The sequence below is a fragment of the Netta rufina genome (genome assembly GCF_964035555.1).
Source record: "Netta rufina genome assembly, chromosome: 4".
Classification (NCBI taxonomy): domain Eukaryota; kingdom Metazoa; phylum Chordata; class Aves; order Anseriformes; family Anatidae; genus Netta; species Netta rufina.
In genome coordinates this window covers 65,799,688-65,817,708 of record NC_140127.1, presented here as the reverse complement: position 1 = coordinate 65,817,708, position 18,021 = coordinate 65,799,688, and the positions used below count along the sequence as shown (strand labels likewise).

The 18,021-nt window shown below is 35.3% G+C and overlaps 1 protein-coding gene across 1 annotated transcript in view; it reads right to left on the bottom strand.

Annotated features, from left to right (window-relative positions):
• SORCS2 (sortilin related VPS10 domain containing receptor 2) overlaps positions 1–18,021 on the bottom strand; it is a gene marked incomplete at both ends in the record, with an annotated part of 543,493 nt that overhangs the window by 96,832 nt on the left and 428,640 nt on the right. Inside the window, 2 exons of the mRNA XM_084286795.1 lie at positions 4,284–4,357; positions 9,229–9,393. Coding sequence (XP_084142921.1) covers positions 4,284–4,357; positions 9,229–9,393 — 239 coding nt within the window. The remainder of the gene's footprint in view (positions 1–4,283; positions 4,358–9,228; positions 9,394–18,021) is intronic.

Genomic DNA, 18,021 nt, shown 5'->3' with positions numbered 1-18,021 from the left:
ATTCCTAAACACTTTTTAATAAAAACGTTTTTCCTGCCACCCTTATCTGAACAGCAGGGCCAAAGTGGTTTGTCATCCCCATCACCACACAGATAGGAATAGAAACAAATATCATCCTGAATACTTAAGTCAAACGTAAGAATGACTGCCCACACAGATCCCCTGGCTTCCCACACAAGAGCCTTTCACACAAAATTCAATGTTAAAAGCCCAGTGAAGTCTTCTTTCCATTTCTCTCTCCTTCAGGGCATAACACCTCTAAACTCCACTCTTTCACCTGACACTCAAATAGGCAGGAACTCGCTACATTTGACATTAATGGCTGCAGCTATGATTGATTGCTCATGTGGGATTTCATGATAAGAACAGAACTTTGGTCCCTGGAGAACAACCGCTCTACCCAAATACACTCATCATTTTTTATTTTTATGTTTTCACCTCTCATGAAAATGGAGAACTGATATCTAAAAATAAGAGTAATAGATACCTTTCACATTGGATCCACATATTCTAGTAAGCTGAGGATAAAACATTTCTAAGGCTCCAGACAAAATCATAATGAAAGTATGTTGGGCCTAATTCTCTGGTAATTACTGCTTCAGGACTTACTGTCCTGGGTTATATTTGTGCTGGTGTAGACAGCTGATTCACAATCTGTTATTCTCTTATGAATTACTAAGCTCTATTTTAAGAAATCAAAAGGAACTTAACTGGTGCATAAGCCTTAGGGACTGAAAAGAATAGCAGCAGAGGTAGAGGAATCCCAAACTGCAGAATTCTTTCTTCTTCTAGACTATTACCACATAATATACTTTTTTTTTCCCTCTTTTTTTTTTTTTTTTTTTTTTTTTTTTAAATGGGCTTGATATATAAAACCAATATATCTTGTGATGTGTGGGTGCTTAATGTTTTACTGGGACAGGTTATTCTATTTCTAAAGCAAACTCTTTGCATACACTCCAACAAATATGCTAAGAACTGGAAAAAACTACATACAAGGATTAGGCACTACAACACCGCTTCAATAGAAATATTCACTTCAGGACAATAATGCATGGTTGGTTGTAGTTTATAGGCAGAAGTAGAACTGGTCATGGTAACCAAAATTTCTGAATTTTAGTGCACAAGAATTTGCTCAAAATTCAAACGTTTCACAAAAAAAATTGAAACTTCTCAATTAGTATTTATAAAAAACAGTTATTTTTAAGTTCAGGTACAAAATGAAATATTTTATTTTGAATTATATTGAAACTTCACTGATTTTCTGAGGTTAATTTCAAATCTACATTTCATGATTTTGCTTTGAAATTAATTAAAATAATTTATTTTCAGGATTTTTACATGGAAGTTCACTGAAAAAGTTTTTGTTTTATTTTCCCCTATATTTTTATTCTTCATTTCAACTTCAATGAGAAAACAAATATAGAAAAACAAAGAAGTTTCTAGAATACGTAAGTTTTGCAACCATCTTTACATCTGCAGCCTCCCAAGCCCTCCTAAGCTGCTATGGGAAGAAAAACTGCTATGAAGGATTAGTCAACTTTCCTTTCCAAAAGAATAAATGAAACAAATTGGGAAAACAGCTGGGGGGAGAGGAAGGAGGAGGAGAAAATGCCACACTAAATCACAGACGGGATGAAAATATTCTGTACTGCTAAAATAGAGATGATTGTATACACTTTACAGTGATATCAATAATCTTTCCATTAGTTCCACTATCATGAAAGACCAAGTTCCATATGTTAGATCTGCAAAAACACTTAAGGGACAGTCCAAAACACTTGAAAAAGCACATAAAGCCTCGAAGATTATTTAAATATATTGCTTAGAAATCTATAGTATAAGATCTGCACATAAATAAACTACCCAGTCCCTACTGACCTTCACATAGAATAAATATACAAGACACTGCATTAAATTCATTGCATTCAGATTTTCAATAATAATAAAAAAAAAAGCTTCTTCAGGAATTGTGTGAATATCTGGCTTCTGCTGGAGGCACAGGAGGAAATTGTTTTTAAAAAGCACAGGAAAATATTATGATGGATATCTGTATTTACCAGGCTGAAATAAAAATCTTAGGCTATATTATACACTTCAATACAGTGCCAAAGCTCTATTGATACCAAAGTACCATTTGCTAAAGACCTGCCCAGTGAAAAGTTCTCAGCACAACCAGCCAGTATCAGCAAGACACATTCCCTAATTTATAGAGATACACGATTACTTTGAATTAATTTCACCTATCTTTAACATATCAGATATTACATATTGCCAAGAAAACAATACTAGACTTAGAAGAGTGTTCCAGTAGGCAAAGTCTGACAACAAATCGTATGATCATGGAAAACTACACAAATACTAGTTTCTACTCAGCACTCAGATAACTCAGGTGATGAAGGCCATAATGAAGGGTGGAAAGTTTCATATAATGCTACAGTAACATCTACAGGAAGGCCATGATGTCCAACCCTCCATTCACAGCAGATTCTTTTTTTATTGCAACATCACACATTTTTAGAAGTAAAATTCTTTTAGAAATAAAGATTTTACTTCTAATAACTCTTACTAAGTATTAGAGAAGGATCATATGGTCATAATGTAGTGCTAAATATCTGCCCCCATAATCCTTGCTGTTGATGGCTGATAAAGTTCATGAGAGAAATCAGAGAGGTCTCTCCTCTGAAAAGGGGAAAGCGAAGCCTGGAAATTATTTCTAATGTTTGTAAATGTACAAATTTATTACTTTTCTCTGAGAGGAATGTGACATTTATGAACAAACTATGTTTGAAGTAATACAAGGCAGTTATTTCTGCCAAAGTTCTGGGACATTTTCCTTGACTGTGTCTGAATGATATAAAGAAGCATAAGGATTTTGAAATACAGCAAAATACGGATTTAATAATGTTAAGCATATACTTGCTTGGTTTTCTTCAAAAAGCATTGACAGCTTGAGTCAGAGCTCAAAACCAACATGTATTTCAGTGGTAAGTTTTCATAATTTCAGTGTCCCAAATACACCCAGGATTAGACAAAGAAAACATTAAAAAACTTTTCAAGGAAGAGGATTCTGCTGTTCTTCCTTAACTGTTAGACACACCACTGTGTAATTTTAAGTGATTATACCACTTGCATGATAGTTGAGATACATGTAAAGCATGTTGCCTGCAAAACTCCAGCTGCTGAGTGGCAGTAAATTCTGCAGCAAGGCTATATTTTGCAGGACCAAGGAGGCAGAAAGTATCCGACTCAAATATTTCAGCAGAGAAGGCTGAGACAGACTGGAGTAAATAACATAGGTGTTACTACAAACAAACCACAGGCTGTTTACCTATGGAAAAACATAGATTAATATGGACAGTAATAGGTTACAGGAAAACAAAAACAAACAAACTAATACAAAGGTTATTTGGAACTATGAGAAACTCCCTTAATTTTTGCAGGGACAATTCTACAACTAAAACAAATCAAAAGTCATTTAGAGAACTAAAGTGACTAGCATGTTATGACTAATCCTGTAATAAAAAATACTAATTATTTGTAATAATACGGTTATACACGTTCTATATTAATACATTGAAGTAAAATGTGAAAGGTGGAATTATCTGGACTTTTCCAATAGAAATCAGATCAATATGAACTGTGTAAATTGAAGACTTTTAAATACAAAACCAATTTAAAACACCAAAGTTTAATTTTGATGCAAATTATATATTTTACAAAATTTCTTAATTTGCAGAAAAGAAAACAAAACAGACATTGACATCCTTCAAAAATGTTGTCATTCTGCTTAAATCACTTCCTAAATGTTTTGAGAGGCAAGATAAATTAAAATCATTTGATATATGTGTACTCAGTAAAGTCATATTTTTCACCAGTTTCCCTAACAGTGTAAGTTTATATATGACTCTAGTTAATAGGTCTGATTCAACATTTCTTAAAAATGTTATAGATTTTTCTCTGTGAAAATACTGTTCTCCCTTTCTAAAGACCAGTTTTTACCAGTAAAACAAAAAAAAATGCCAATGGACATTACAGTTCTCCTTAATCTTCAGCTTCATAGAACTAGACCTATTAACCCCTATATACTGATACTTAGCGTGAGCACAAATTTGCAATAGTGGATGCATCAATGCTGACATACTCAAACTGCAAAAGAAACCAAAGCTCCTACTCTCCTTAGCACATCTGCAAACATCTTTCTTGATTAGAAAAAAAATATTTTTGCTCCTCTTTTTTAAAAAAAAAAAATATTATTATATGGAAGATAATGGGCATCTTACCAAAAAATGTGATCTTTTGAAACTCGCTCCTGCAGAAGAGTCCATTTTTTCCCCAAGTCAATAGATGCATAAACCTACCAAAAAAAAAAAAAAAAAAAAAAAAAAAGAGAGAGAGAGAGAATAGGTAATAGGGTAATAGGAAACAATGATATACATATTAAAACGGAGGTCCCATGTCACTATTAAAATGACAGATTGCACACCAAAAAAAATAAAATAAAAAAATCAGGAACTCTCCATGATAACTTTCCATAAAGAACAAAACTCAGTGACAATGTCTTCTTGTCCACCATGAAAACAATTCATAATTCATTTTGGGTCAGATTCTTTTTGACCCCAGCAAAGCTACATAAGAGGGAGGGTACAAGGATACTTTTCTCCTCCTTCTTTCCCCTCATTGACAAAACAAGCACAAATACTCCCTTTATGCTTCAGGCCTTAATTCCATCAAACATACTTAAGCTAGGAAGTCAATGGATTCAAAACTCTGCTAAGTAGGACCAAAAGATATTATAGGAATACTTCAGAGATTTGATGAGGAAAGATGTATTCAGGTGCATGCGTCATGGACAGCAATTCGAGACCCGTGAGAAATGGTCACTCAAAAGAGTGGCAGATGATGGCCTGAAGGAAGAGGATGTTCCACCTTCCCTCAGAAAAGCTTATTCCTGCCAAGTCAAATGCTAATGATACAGATATATATCAACAGAGGAGACCACAGCTGTTTTAACCAATATAAATTGGGGAATGAAATAGCTCTTCAAAAATCTCCCTTCTTTAGCATTTGCCTTCATAATCTGTTTCCTGTAGTTAAAAGAGCAAATACCTGTGAGACAGATTTAAAGCCCCCTGCTGCCTACATGCATTTCTTGTTTGATACAATTTACATATGATAGGATTTCTCTTAATGTCTCCAATGCAAAAAATGCAAATAAAATTGTCCTACTCTGACGTGGGAATAATTCACTTGTTCAGTCACCAGCCATTATGGAGGAGAGAATCTTATGAGGACTAGTAAGAAATGTTTTTCTTTTAAAATTACAGGTTCAGTGGCAAATGAATAGAACTATGAATTATGTTTTACTAGAGAAAAACAGCATTATTACTATGTAAAGATAAGGGCTGAAGTAACTTCCCTCAACATAAACTCTGCAGGTATTCATTAAATTTGAATTAGAAATAAAACAGCATTTCCTACAGTTTCTATGCACTTCAAAATTACTGGGCTTCATTCCACTGCACAATCAGCTAAAGCAGGTAAAGTACAGCTGTGGTAAGAAATGAGGATCAGGACTCAGATAGTTTAATGTTGACCCAGCCAGTGCACAGACAGAAATAATCCAGGAATCAAAAAGTCAGAATGAAGAGCATCCTCCTGAGTGGGAGAAGCATGGCTTTGCACCTGCCAGACCATTCAGAGCAGAGAACCTGAGCTGTTTTTTCAAACATTTGTCACCACAGGCAGAAAAGATGACCACCGTTTTGACTGTGGTCATCAAAGGGTGGGCCCTGCTCAGCTAGGTACCTGTCACAGCAAACCACTATAAACCTGGAAGAGATAATCATTTAAAGCTTTGCCCTAACTCTGGTGTCCAACCTGCAAACAAAACAAGAATTCAGAGGTTCCTGGAAGAGTGAAAATAGTGATTTGTGATAACAGACAACAGTGGCACATAACAAAAAAATGTATTTTTCGTCATGGATGAATTTCAGAAGAAAATTGGAGAAGAATCTCACCAATAGAACAGTGATGTCTGTGCAGTGGGGGCCAAAAAAAAACACCCAACAAAGAAATCAAACCCCAACCACACCCTGGCCCTTCCCAATCCAAATAAACCTTCCACACACATTTAAATTTTAATTCTAGGAACTTATGAACAAACAGTTTGATTTCGTGTAGTGAGAAGCCCTTGCAATCTTACTGCAAGGGAGAACAAAGTAGGAATAATGAAACATTCAAACAGAGGGATTTTTAACTGATGCGCTATCACAGAATCACAGAATCACAGAATTTTCTAGGTTGGAAGAGACCTCAAGGTCATCGAGTCCAACCTCCAACCTAACGCTAACAGCCCTCCACTAAACCATATCCCTAAGCTCTACATCTAAACGTCTTTTGAAGACTTCCAGGGATGGTGACTCCACCACTTCCCTGGGCAGCCTGTTCCAGTGCCTCACAACCCTTTCAGTGAAGAAGTTCTTCCTAACATCTAACCTAAAACTCCCCTGGCTCAACTTAAGCCCATTCCCCCTCGTCCTGTCACCAGGCACGTGGGAGAACAGGCCAACCCCCACCTCGCTACAGCCTCCCTTGAGGTACCTAAAAAGAGCGATAAGGTCACCCCTGAGCCTCCTCTTCTCCAGAAGAGAAGAGGAGGCTTTTCTATTTGAAAGAAATTTAAAAAATAACTTGTACCAAACTTATGTACACATCTGAGGTGAAAACAGTTATATTAGTGGACAGCTAAAATTTCTGGCTTTAGTTAACACATCTAATAGATGTTTATTATCACCCATATAATTATTGTAGAGAATCACTTTGAGAAGAAATTAAAAATGCATTTCTTAGTTTTACCATTTTTCCATCCTTACAGCTTCCCAATGAACAATTAAAATCTACTGTATCTCTGTCAAGTTTTAAAAATCAAAAAGCATTTATAGAGACCCAGTGAATAGCTGATTGTTATTCATTATTGCTGAGGTAGCCAGAAAAAGGGAGTATAGATTTGAGACAGTAAATGGATTAGTCCAACTACATTGACTAGATTTGCATTCATTTATGGTGTCAGCCAGAGGCTAGAGCTGTATTTAAATAAAATCTAGGCTTCTGAATGAAAGAACAATGCAGATTTAGCAACATAAAATAAGGACTAAATCAAATCAGAAGTTGTGAGAAAGGCCGTGATGCTCCAGTAGACAGAGAAGCTTTGCTGATTGCTATTTATGAAGGACTTGATCCTGCATTCCTTGTATTTTCAAAAGTGCCTTTGTAAGAAATCGTTTGAGTAACAGGAGGTAATGGCTTCTCCTGAGCTTTAGCTCATATAACTTCTTCGTACTATGCTATTTCAGTGAAAGTAAAGTTAATTAACTCAAAAATCTGGAGTATGCAATCTCCCTAGGCCAAACAGATTTTGGCTTCAGATTCAGACTCTCTGGAAACCTTTGAGTTTAGTACAGTGACTTCTTTTCATGAGAAGCCACAAGTCTGATTTTCAACTCCTCCTTTGCCAATATCGTTTCTTCCTGATAAGCCAGCTTTGTCAGATCTTAAACAAATTTGAAGCAGATTACTTGCCCAGTTATAGTCAAAGACACTCTTCCTCCTTTAACATCGTAGGTAAAGATGCAGGGATTGTCCAGTAAGTTATGGTTGACTCTACCTAACTTTCCCTGCTACTACTAGAGTTATTATTTAGTGAGTATTTTGTAGTTTTTTATCCAGTTGCACTTTAAGTGTAGCTAGTAATGGTATCACTTATTTCGGATAATTATTGAAGTATAAAATGCCTGAAAACCTCCCTTTTGCATAATTCATCAAAACACAAAGGGAATACCTCACATTGAGCTCCTATCCCCTTCTCTTTCCTGACAAATATTTTTAATCACTTGTCTGTGGCTGGTCAACTTCTTAAGCACACTATGACTCTTAAAGACTCTGCCATTTAGTTTTTTGAGTCTTTTGATCTCCTAACTATATTAAAATTGGGGATTATATCTATCATCAGAAACAAAAGTCAAACTGAGAACAGCACTTATCATTACATAGGCTTTTCATAACTTAAGGCTCCCCTGAAGCATTTTGTTCACATAACATATTCACCACATTTGTAACAGTTAATTGTGTTAGGATTTGAAATTGAAACTAGTAAGGAAAATACTCCATGTAATTTGAGACTGAGTTTGGTTTGCTATGTTTTATTATTATTATTATTATTATTATTATTATTATTATTATTATTATTATTATGCTTCCATCCTTATTTGCAAATGCCTGTAAAAACAAATTGTTTTGGGATCAGCTATTAAGTTATGTATTACAGAAAATATCCCAAAGGATGAGTTGATGTAACATAGCTGAAATCAGTGTAGTATTTTGCTGCAGCATTAGCAACTTTGTCTGACTACACTCACCTTCTGTGATCTCTTACAAGAGTCCATTTTTGGACTAGTGTTTGACTAATTTCATTTTAAAACAGGAGTAACAATGGAAGACAGGCAAGACCACTATCAGGACCAGAATCACAGTGACTTTAATGTTGCAGTTTGGGCACTATGAAAAAAGAGATGAATGACACACTTACAGGTTGTCTGCTCACTTGGTGTTTAGCCTAACCCATCCAGAGAGATGACTTTATAAGTTAATCAGAAAAAAAGTCTCAAGGATGGTCAAAATTACATAATACAATGACTGCATCTCAATATATTCTATCATGAGTGAGAGAATTAATCTACTGTTGAGAGAAATCTGTTTCTACAGATTCAGTGATTACCAAAATCCTCTTCTGCTGTATGACTGAACAGTTTATTTTACTTTCTTTTACGTCCCATGAAAAGCCTTTGAAGGCAATATTTCAGCTTTATTAACTTTCTACTACATTATGAGTTAAAGAACAATTGCTTACATTCGGTTTCTAGGGAGGAGCACGTTCCAGAGGTAGTACTCAACTCCCCTCCAGGTGGATAAATATTACTGATACCCATATCAACCAAAAATGTCAGGATTGAAATTACCATAAAGCAAAGATTTGGACATTAATGAAATAAATATTCAAATAAGCCTCTCAAAAACTGAATATGGTTTCCTTTTGGACAAGTGGTATTTCATAAAACCCAGTGCTCAGTGACATATGACAACAGTTTCATATATCTTCTTAACTCCTTAGTGAATTCCTTGAAATTTAGTTCCTAAATTTCAAGCAAATGCGATATCTTCATACTTTACCTTGCCTTCCTTTGTGTAAGCAAGCACCTTGTCTTCTTCTTTTGGGTGAAAAAGGAGAGTTTCCACAAAAAAAGTAATAGGTTGTTTCTGGAAAGTAGCTCCTTCATCCGTGCTTATGAAAAGGCTTTGGTCACGGTCATTATGAGAAGAGCTTACAAGAATGATCTAAAAGACAAAAATGACAATAAACATTCACTCAGAAGATTGTTTTCTCTAAAACAGAAAACAAAGCCTTATTTTTATTCTTTAAATGTCAGAATTTGTACACACCTTATCTATCAAAATCCTATGGAAAAGAAACTCAAAGGCATCTTAAGATGTTGGGACAGCAAGATCCTATTAATCTTCCCTGACCTAATCTGTGAATCTTAAGCTCTATAGTTTCTCTTGCAAATCACACCAAACTGATCACAATTCTCATCTCTATTCAAAATGATTGTCTTAAATCTTCATTCTCATGCAAGGTTCATGAAGCTACAAGAGAAAATCTTGAGACTAACCAAAAAAGATCTAATATTAGTAAGGATTTAATATGCCCATATAAATACATCACTTTATCTAGTGAGGCTACCTTTATAAATACTAAACATAATCTCCGCTATAGTTATATAAAAATCACCACAAGAAAGAACTACGTTATAACATATTTCCATTGCTTCACAATTCTCCTCCACGTTTTGGATAAAAGGGAAATTCACTTTGGTGCAGAAATATAAGCCAATCAATTATTTGCATTTCCTTTGCATGTTCAGATAATACCTTACTTCAAACATAGTAATAACTTGAGCTGTTTTCCTGTGTGAAATTTGTGTCAGGCTTTCAGAAACAAGGAAATTCTCCTCATATAATTTAATCAAAACTGCATTCTTTTTAACTTCTTCACCTTTTGTAGTTGCTCAGTGTGTTACAGCATGGTTCTAAAAAATGCCAATGTGGAGATCCATTTTTATCGTCTCTCCAGACCAGATGTACCCCATTTGCAAGTGAAAAGGTGCCCTTATTAACTGAGAGCCAACAAACAAAACATGGATTTTCAAAAGGACAGCTGGGCTCTATTTAGCTCACCCTTTTAAAAACAATAAAACAGTAATAATCTTAGAATCAAAACATGTATAAAATATTCAGCAAATGTCACAGAATCCTGATCATTGCTATACAGTGCCTACAACTTGCTAACAGAGCTAAATGGCAACTAGTTATGCAAATAGGATTACAATAATGTGAATATAGAGAAGTAAATACATTAGAAAAAAATGCACAATTTTTATGTAGTCATCTTTTTAGGGTGAAGTTGAAGTTCAAAAAATTGAAATTTTTAATGAATTGCACAGATACAGCAAACGGTTGAGGCTTTTACTGCTACTGCTTGGGGGTAAAACTGAATACTTAAGGATGCATGCGCACTTGTACTTGAAACACATACGCAGTTTCACAAATTTCTGCATAGCTTTCATACATCACATATTGAAATAGATTGCTGAACTAGAAACTTACACATACTTCAGGATCCACGGTCCATCTCTGAGACCCCATGCTAATGCATTCATTAAGCCAAAACTGCAGTGATTAGCTGTGTGACTAGGTCAGTCAGAAGAGCATAATAGCCCATAACCTTCCCAAAATTTTCCATATTTTTAATTATAAATTTACCCAAGAGTATGAAAATGTGTCATTTTCATTGTAAGGCCTTTAAAAATGACATTTTCACAAGAGCCATCTCTTATTCCTACTGCATGTAATGGCTTCCTTTATCCTTGGTAAACTCTTCAAACAGTATCTGTTTAATTTATTAGTGTATACTGCATTTAAAGATTCTTGTAACATGTTCATTCAGCAGTTTTCTGCAGAGGTGTGACACCAGACTGAAGTTGAATGTGGCTATAATGTGCTTCCCTGCACCTTTGCTTGCATCACAAAGTGCAGAGAAATACTTATGCCCAGTGTGGAGATGTATACTTTCCTTGTTATACTGCCAACTGTAACTCAGGTTCAAAGCATCTAATTTTTCTTGGAAATAAAAGAATTCAAACTGTCAGCATGTTACCTGAGCCACCTAACACTCAATCCCATTGGTTTCTGGCCAGATGACAGAAAAAAAACGCACAGTTCTGTGTAAAAGGGTCGAGCAAACTCCACAAGGAAGGCTGCAATAACAGTTCCACAAATCCTGCTGAAGCTTGTTAACGTGTGGATGGTGCACAAGACTGCTCCTGAGACTCATGCATAGCTTGCAGAAAGTCCAAGTTCTTCCATGCTGCATCACTAGATTCAGTATGGAACTAATTCCATGTAGAAAGATTAATTCCTTTGTATAGTGTCTGCTAGTCCAAATAATTTCCATAAATGTCATTATCTTCTTTTTTCTCCTGTTTATGTCTTTAACAACATATACAACTAAGACAAATAACTATAGCATACACCCCAGAAAAGGTATAAATTGCACCTAAAGGGAATAATAACCAGACTACCGTTTAGAGTGACTACAGTCCAGAGACTACAGCGTTACTGACCTGCTTTCTTTTTTTTTGGCCCAGTAAATTTTATGATCACAAAAATACCCAAAGATTGGTTTCAAAATAATAAAGGAATTAATTTTATAAATATGGGAGCAGCTGTCACAGTTGATGAACATTGAGTATAGATATGTCTGTTTCTCATCCATAATGAGGACCAAGAAAGCAACTTTCAAAGAGTATCATTCTTGAAACTGAAGTCTGAGGAAAAACGTCAGATATAATGAAATGCAAACGCACTGTGAGAATTGATAATGGTGTCCTTAAAAAAAATACTGTGCATTTTTCAGAGTTAAATCTGTGAGAAAAAATATAGCCTAAAGATTGTAGATATTTAAGCATACATGGCAGAGTCCCTTACTATATCCTTACCTACACACGTATCACAGTTCATTTAATTAAATATTTTTGAATTTCACTCAGTGTTCTGATTTATATTTCCATAGTTTAAACTGATGATTTTGTGCCAAGCATACAGAATTGCTCCCCACAGCTAACGCACTGGGTGCTCAGACTTGCCTGCTAGCTAGCACTACTTATTTAGGAAAATATTCCAGAGTAAATATTGTACCCACATTAAATGCTTTCCATAACGTTTTATTTACTTTGTAAGTACAAAAAATACCCAAACCTTCCTGCTAGCAACTGATGAAGTGATGCAACTGGGACATACTATCTGGAGAGTGCTGACTAGAAGTGCTGAGGGTTTTAACTCAGAATAAACAGCTATTTGCTTGAATAATTTAGTATCCAAAAACCAGAACAGATTTTAATCACATCTAAACCTCACTTAAGCTTCTTTTAAACATTTTTTTTTAACATGACATTTCTCTTTCCTGTCAAACTCTCAAGTTTCTTTTCTTTTCTTTCTTTCTTTTTTTTTTTTTTTAAACAAAATTGAGCTTAATATTATGCTGTTCATCCCTAATCTCACTTCTTAATTTCCCATCAGTTAAACAGACCACAATATGTATATATTTATATATATATACACAATGTGTATATATTTAGATCAGATGTAAATCTACAACTTCCAATAGTTGAATGTAAGTAGAATATTTGAAGGTGAGAACATAACCCATGGATTATCAAGCACGTGAATAAAAGGATGCTATAGATCAACAGAGAGGAATGCAAAAAATATTTCTTATTAAAAAAATAGTTAACCAAGTCAATATGTAAACTAAAGCATCCCAACAATTAAGGAAAGCCATGCATTTTCTTGTTTCAGAAAAACATAGTGAAGCAGGAAGAAATATAAGAAGCCAAATAAATCTGAAAATAATGTGATTAAAGCCATTTATATTTAATCTCTCTTTCAGGATTGATTGGTCAACATATATGTCTGTCTGCTCCCTTTACTGGGTGGAATCACAATCTGAGCCCAAAGGATAAAAAGACACTGACAGCAAAGGCTACAGTAGCTTGGGTATCATACTTCTTCTTCCCACTATTACCATGAAGACTTGAAATAATCATAGTGATTACCAGGGAGTCTTAACTGTAGATTTGGCAGCAATTCAAAGCTATGCTCTAATTTCAAGTGGCAATAAACACAGGATATTAACATGCATCATTTGCACTGTGTCTGAAATATAACTCCCTCCCCTCAGCCTAGGTCCAATCAAAATGTAAACTCAAGATAAATTTGATCTTAATCAGCACTTTCTCTAAAACAAGGCAATCTTCTAACAAATTACAATTGTGCTGTCTCTTTCAGCTTCAGCAACTGATCTTAATTATAATTCTAGCTTTTATTTCCGTTCCTTTTCTCTAGTATTAAAAAAAAAAAAAAAAAAAAAAGGAAAAAAGTCAAAATGTCCATCATAAAGAAATTTCTAGACTTGCAGCATCTGACTCACTCCAGGACAGTTCTGCAATAAGTGGTGAGAGAGATAATACACTCTGTTGTTGTTTTTTTTTAAAAAATGTATGAGCCCGTATATGGTCAAAAATCAGGGCACTCCATATTCCTGAGCACTCTGAGTTGTACTTGGAAAAAATAAATTTACTTTGGACTGAGTAAGTTATTGAAATTCATAAACTCTTCATTTAAGAGTACACAGCAGCCATACAAGAGTAGTTAAGCAAGCCCAGGAAGCACCTACACCTCTCCAGGCCCTCCAGTAGACATAGAGGACTTGGCTATGGGCATTCAATCCTAAGGAGTGCGTGCTGGACTCACTCCAGCAAAAACCTTAGTGGCAGAACTAATTTTAAACTTATGAGCCATCCCCACTAAGGTCAATTAACTTCCATTAAGAACGTGTAATATTATGCCTAGATGAAGGCTGTTAACTGAACAGGACTCAAGGCTGCTGGGCACAAGGCAACCCTGAAATCTTACTGATACCACCACATAAAACTGCACATCTGCATGAATGTTGAAGCTATCTCAGAGCAATATTCATATAGCTTCACAGCACTGCAATCACACCCTCAACATTTTTGAGATTAAGTAACTAAGTCATCTATTTTTCTTGCTCGTACAGTTTACATTATTTATGTGTTATTAGATGTGCCTGGCTGGTATAGAAATTACTCTAGCTCCTGGTCACAATTGTAAATGAGATGTTGCTTCTCAGACGGCATTCATAAAACAGAATACAGACTGCCAAGGGTTATGATTTTTATCTTGGATGGTATGAAAGACCTGATAACTCAAGAGTGGCAAAGCCACAGAGTGAAATATAGTTCCGTTACTCTCACAGTGGTAAAAACAATATCTAAAGAATCGAACCAGGGTAATTCCAAGCAGAGAGTAAAATAAAATTCCTTCCAGCTAGCAGGTTAATCCTGTAGATGTTTCCTTGAAATTGCACCTAAAATCATTCCTTACAAATTTTATAGTTATTAGTGAATGTAATCACAAATGAATCATTGAAAATTGAGAAGAGCAAGAAATCCAGCTTCTTTGTGCAACTGAATTGCATAAATGCACATTCATATGTACATTAACATTAATATACATGCATCCCAAAATAGTACTTTTCATGGTAAACATTAACAACTTTGAGAATTCATACATGTATTTTCTTTCTTCTGAAGAATCTTGTCCAACTGTCGCACATACGCATTTCAAAACAGCAACTAGTTTCTGTGAAAATTGCGATTAGGGAATGGAAGGCAGTAATTTTAAGGAAGGCTCCCGAGGTATATCTGCTCCACTGATCATATAATCTCAGGACACAATCAAAGGTTATATGAAACAATATGGTGGGGCTAATGGAAAGCATGTAGTACAGTTTCATCTCCCCCATGTTGTGGTCAGCTCATTAATCACTTGGAGAATCACAACTGAAGCTCTAATAACTATTAATCTAGTACCAACAACATGTTAGGCATGTTAGGATGTGGAGCAAATATAAAGAATTTAGGATCTTAAAACAAGCTGGCTACAAACTGCAGTAGTTGGTTACACATGAAACATGATGAGGAGGGAATGAGCATCAGAATCAGTATCTAAACAGAAAAGTATTATTATAGCAGTGTGATGCTATCACATTTGATGCTAGCAACAAATGGCTTAAACTGCAACTAGGCAAGACTGAAATGACATAATCTGCTAGTAAGAGGAAACGGTTTTGAAAGAGCTACCTTTTCTCTAGGGCTTTCACTATATGGGCAGCAAGTTGAAGGCAGGCTATGTATCATTCTAATGAATCCGCACAGATAAACAGCTACAGAAGTTCTGACTGAGGTTGATGACCAGCCTGAAAATCTTCCCCTGTTGCACTTGTTGGCAATTTGTATATATTTAAATCTGCTTGATCTCTATAACTGAACACCTCAAAGATGCTGACTACTGAGAGTCCATCTCTGGGGAATGCTAACTGCAGCTCCATTCTTCAGTTTTCTTATTTAGAGAAATGAATGGGTAGGATAAGTGTTGGGTAGGATAAAGAAGCTGAGACATTACCTCTCCCTCAGTGGGAGCAAATTTCACCCACCTGTACATTGCTGGAATAAACACAAATTAAAAAAAAAAAAAAAAAAAAAAAAAAAACATACCAAAGATTCTACAGTAATGAGCAAATATTAAGCAAATTCGGATTAACCAAGGTTGGCATTCCTGCAGTATACTGAGACAGAGAGGTGAATATGTCAAAGGCTACAGTACAGGGAGAGAGAGTAGTCAATGTCTTTCTTTTTTTTTTTTAATAACAAATCTTGATATTGTTTTGATATCATTGCACCGTATTTTTTTGTTTTGTCTCTGCATATTTCACTGTGCATTTCTGTATTGTACAATTGGGATTAAAGTGAAAACTGAAGAGCCTTTTAATCTTCCTGCAAGGTCCAATGTTAACCTCGCTATTGCTAATTCTCAAGCAAAGGTGATCATTTAATGTACCACTTATAACTTTCTATATCTAAAATTACAAAATCTTGTCTTAAAATATTTTGAGAAATGATTATCATATTGATATGTTCACATATTCATATGGTTTCATTTAAAATAATGTACTCTAGTACACCAGGAACAAAATCGGTCTTTCAGTATGTTCTAAATCAGCAGTTTGAGTGGAAAATAGCACTTGGGGAGGCATACAGCCAGTTCTTGTCACAGCAGGAGAATGTTCTCTAACCAGGTTTTATACTGCTGATAAAATGAGGGCATTTTGTGTGACTTGGAGGGAAAAAAAAAGGGGGGGGGGAGAGAGGGGAGTTAGATAGCACAACAAATATGGGCAAGTTTTGTTCTTCCTCACCAACATCTCCACAAACGTTATTTCCAGACAGAACAGACACACACTGATCTTTTTTAGTTTGGGCATTCATTAACTAATCTAATTCAAGACGTATTTTTCAGACCTCCAATAAACCTGTAAATATATTCTGCCTGAAGACACCACAAAGCATAAATATAAAGCAATGCTTCTCAAACAGTATATTGGATGCACAAAAAATGACTGCATATATGCGTTGATCTAATTTAATGAAGAGACAGGTCAAACAGTTCCCACCCTCCAACCATTAATTTGTTCGGATTAAAACTGCATTAACTTTGAAGAGAAATTACATGGATAGTAATTAGAAAATAGAGGGGGAAAAAAAAAAAAAAAAAAAAAACATGAAGGAAAGCAGTTATGGTGGTAAAAATATCAATTGTATGGCATTGATCAAAACCCATCATATTGAATAAAGGTCAAACTATTCCTTCACACTAAAAATCAGGTGTGCCAAGATTGTCCCCTTCGGTCCTAAAGTCTCAACAGATTCCTGGTGTTCTTGCAAATGCCATGTAATAATGTTCCCAAGATATCCTCAACTCCAACAGAGGAATCAACTTAAAGCACCTCCATTCCTTTCTCTCCTGATGCTATAAAGCAGCTTTTATGGAGATCAATGTATTCACTAACTGTATTAGAATTTGTAAAGTATACGCAGCATATTCCAAAACTATGTATCTGTATATACTTTTCTACCCATGCAAAGGTTCATGCAAACAGATGGGATACATCCAAACTTGTTCAAGCAGCTGGCTGAAATCACTGAGAGCTCGGAAGGGTTCTAGCGATTGGGAGAGGTTCCTGAAGATTGTGAAAAGAGAAACACAGTGCCCATCCTAACATCATCTACAAAGTCTCACACCATATTTTGAACTCAACTGTTCCAATATCTAAAGGGATATCTGGCACTACAAAGCGAGTTATTAAAGTCCTTACCCTTAAAGAAGCACCTGCTTCCTTTAAAGAACTGAAGGTGCTCTCCTTAATGGAGGTCTGGGCATAGTTAAAAATTGAGTAGTTCTTCTCTTGTAAACTACGGGGAAAATAGGAAACCTTGGGGAAAGAGCTGCATCGAGCAAGTCTTTTGTACATAAGCCACAGCTGATTATGTAGTTTTGAAGAGGAAAACGGAAAGGGAAGAAGAAAGGGAGGCAGAGCAGCAGAAGCAAGCACTGCAAAAACAGTAATTATTTTTCACTTGAATTTGGCTATATCTCCATTATGTGGACTACAAAGCTTAATTATAAAATCTCTTGCTATTGAAATATTTCTCCTTATCTTTGATATCCAGCCCAAATGGACTGGAAAAAAAGCCCTTGAAAAGCAGAAAGGAAATGTCTTTTACAGTAATTTTTGGTCCCATTAGGGTGAATCTCATTAATAGAAAAAGGACTTCACTGAAGAATGGAGCTTTTATATTCAGAAGCGTACAGTACTGCTGTGCCTGATTCTAGCAGCACTGTAGATAATAAACCTCTCTCCATCAGGGTTTAGATTTTTGTAAAATACCCATTTTATATTGAGTTTTAGAAAAAACTTTTTTAGAA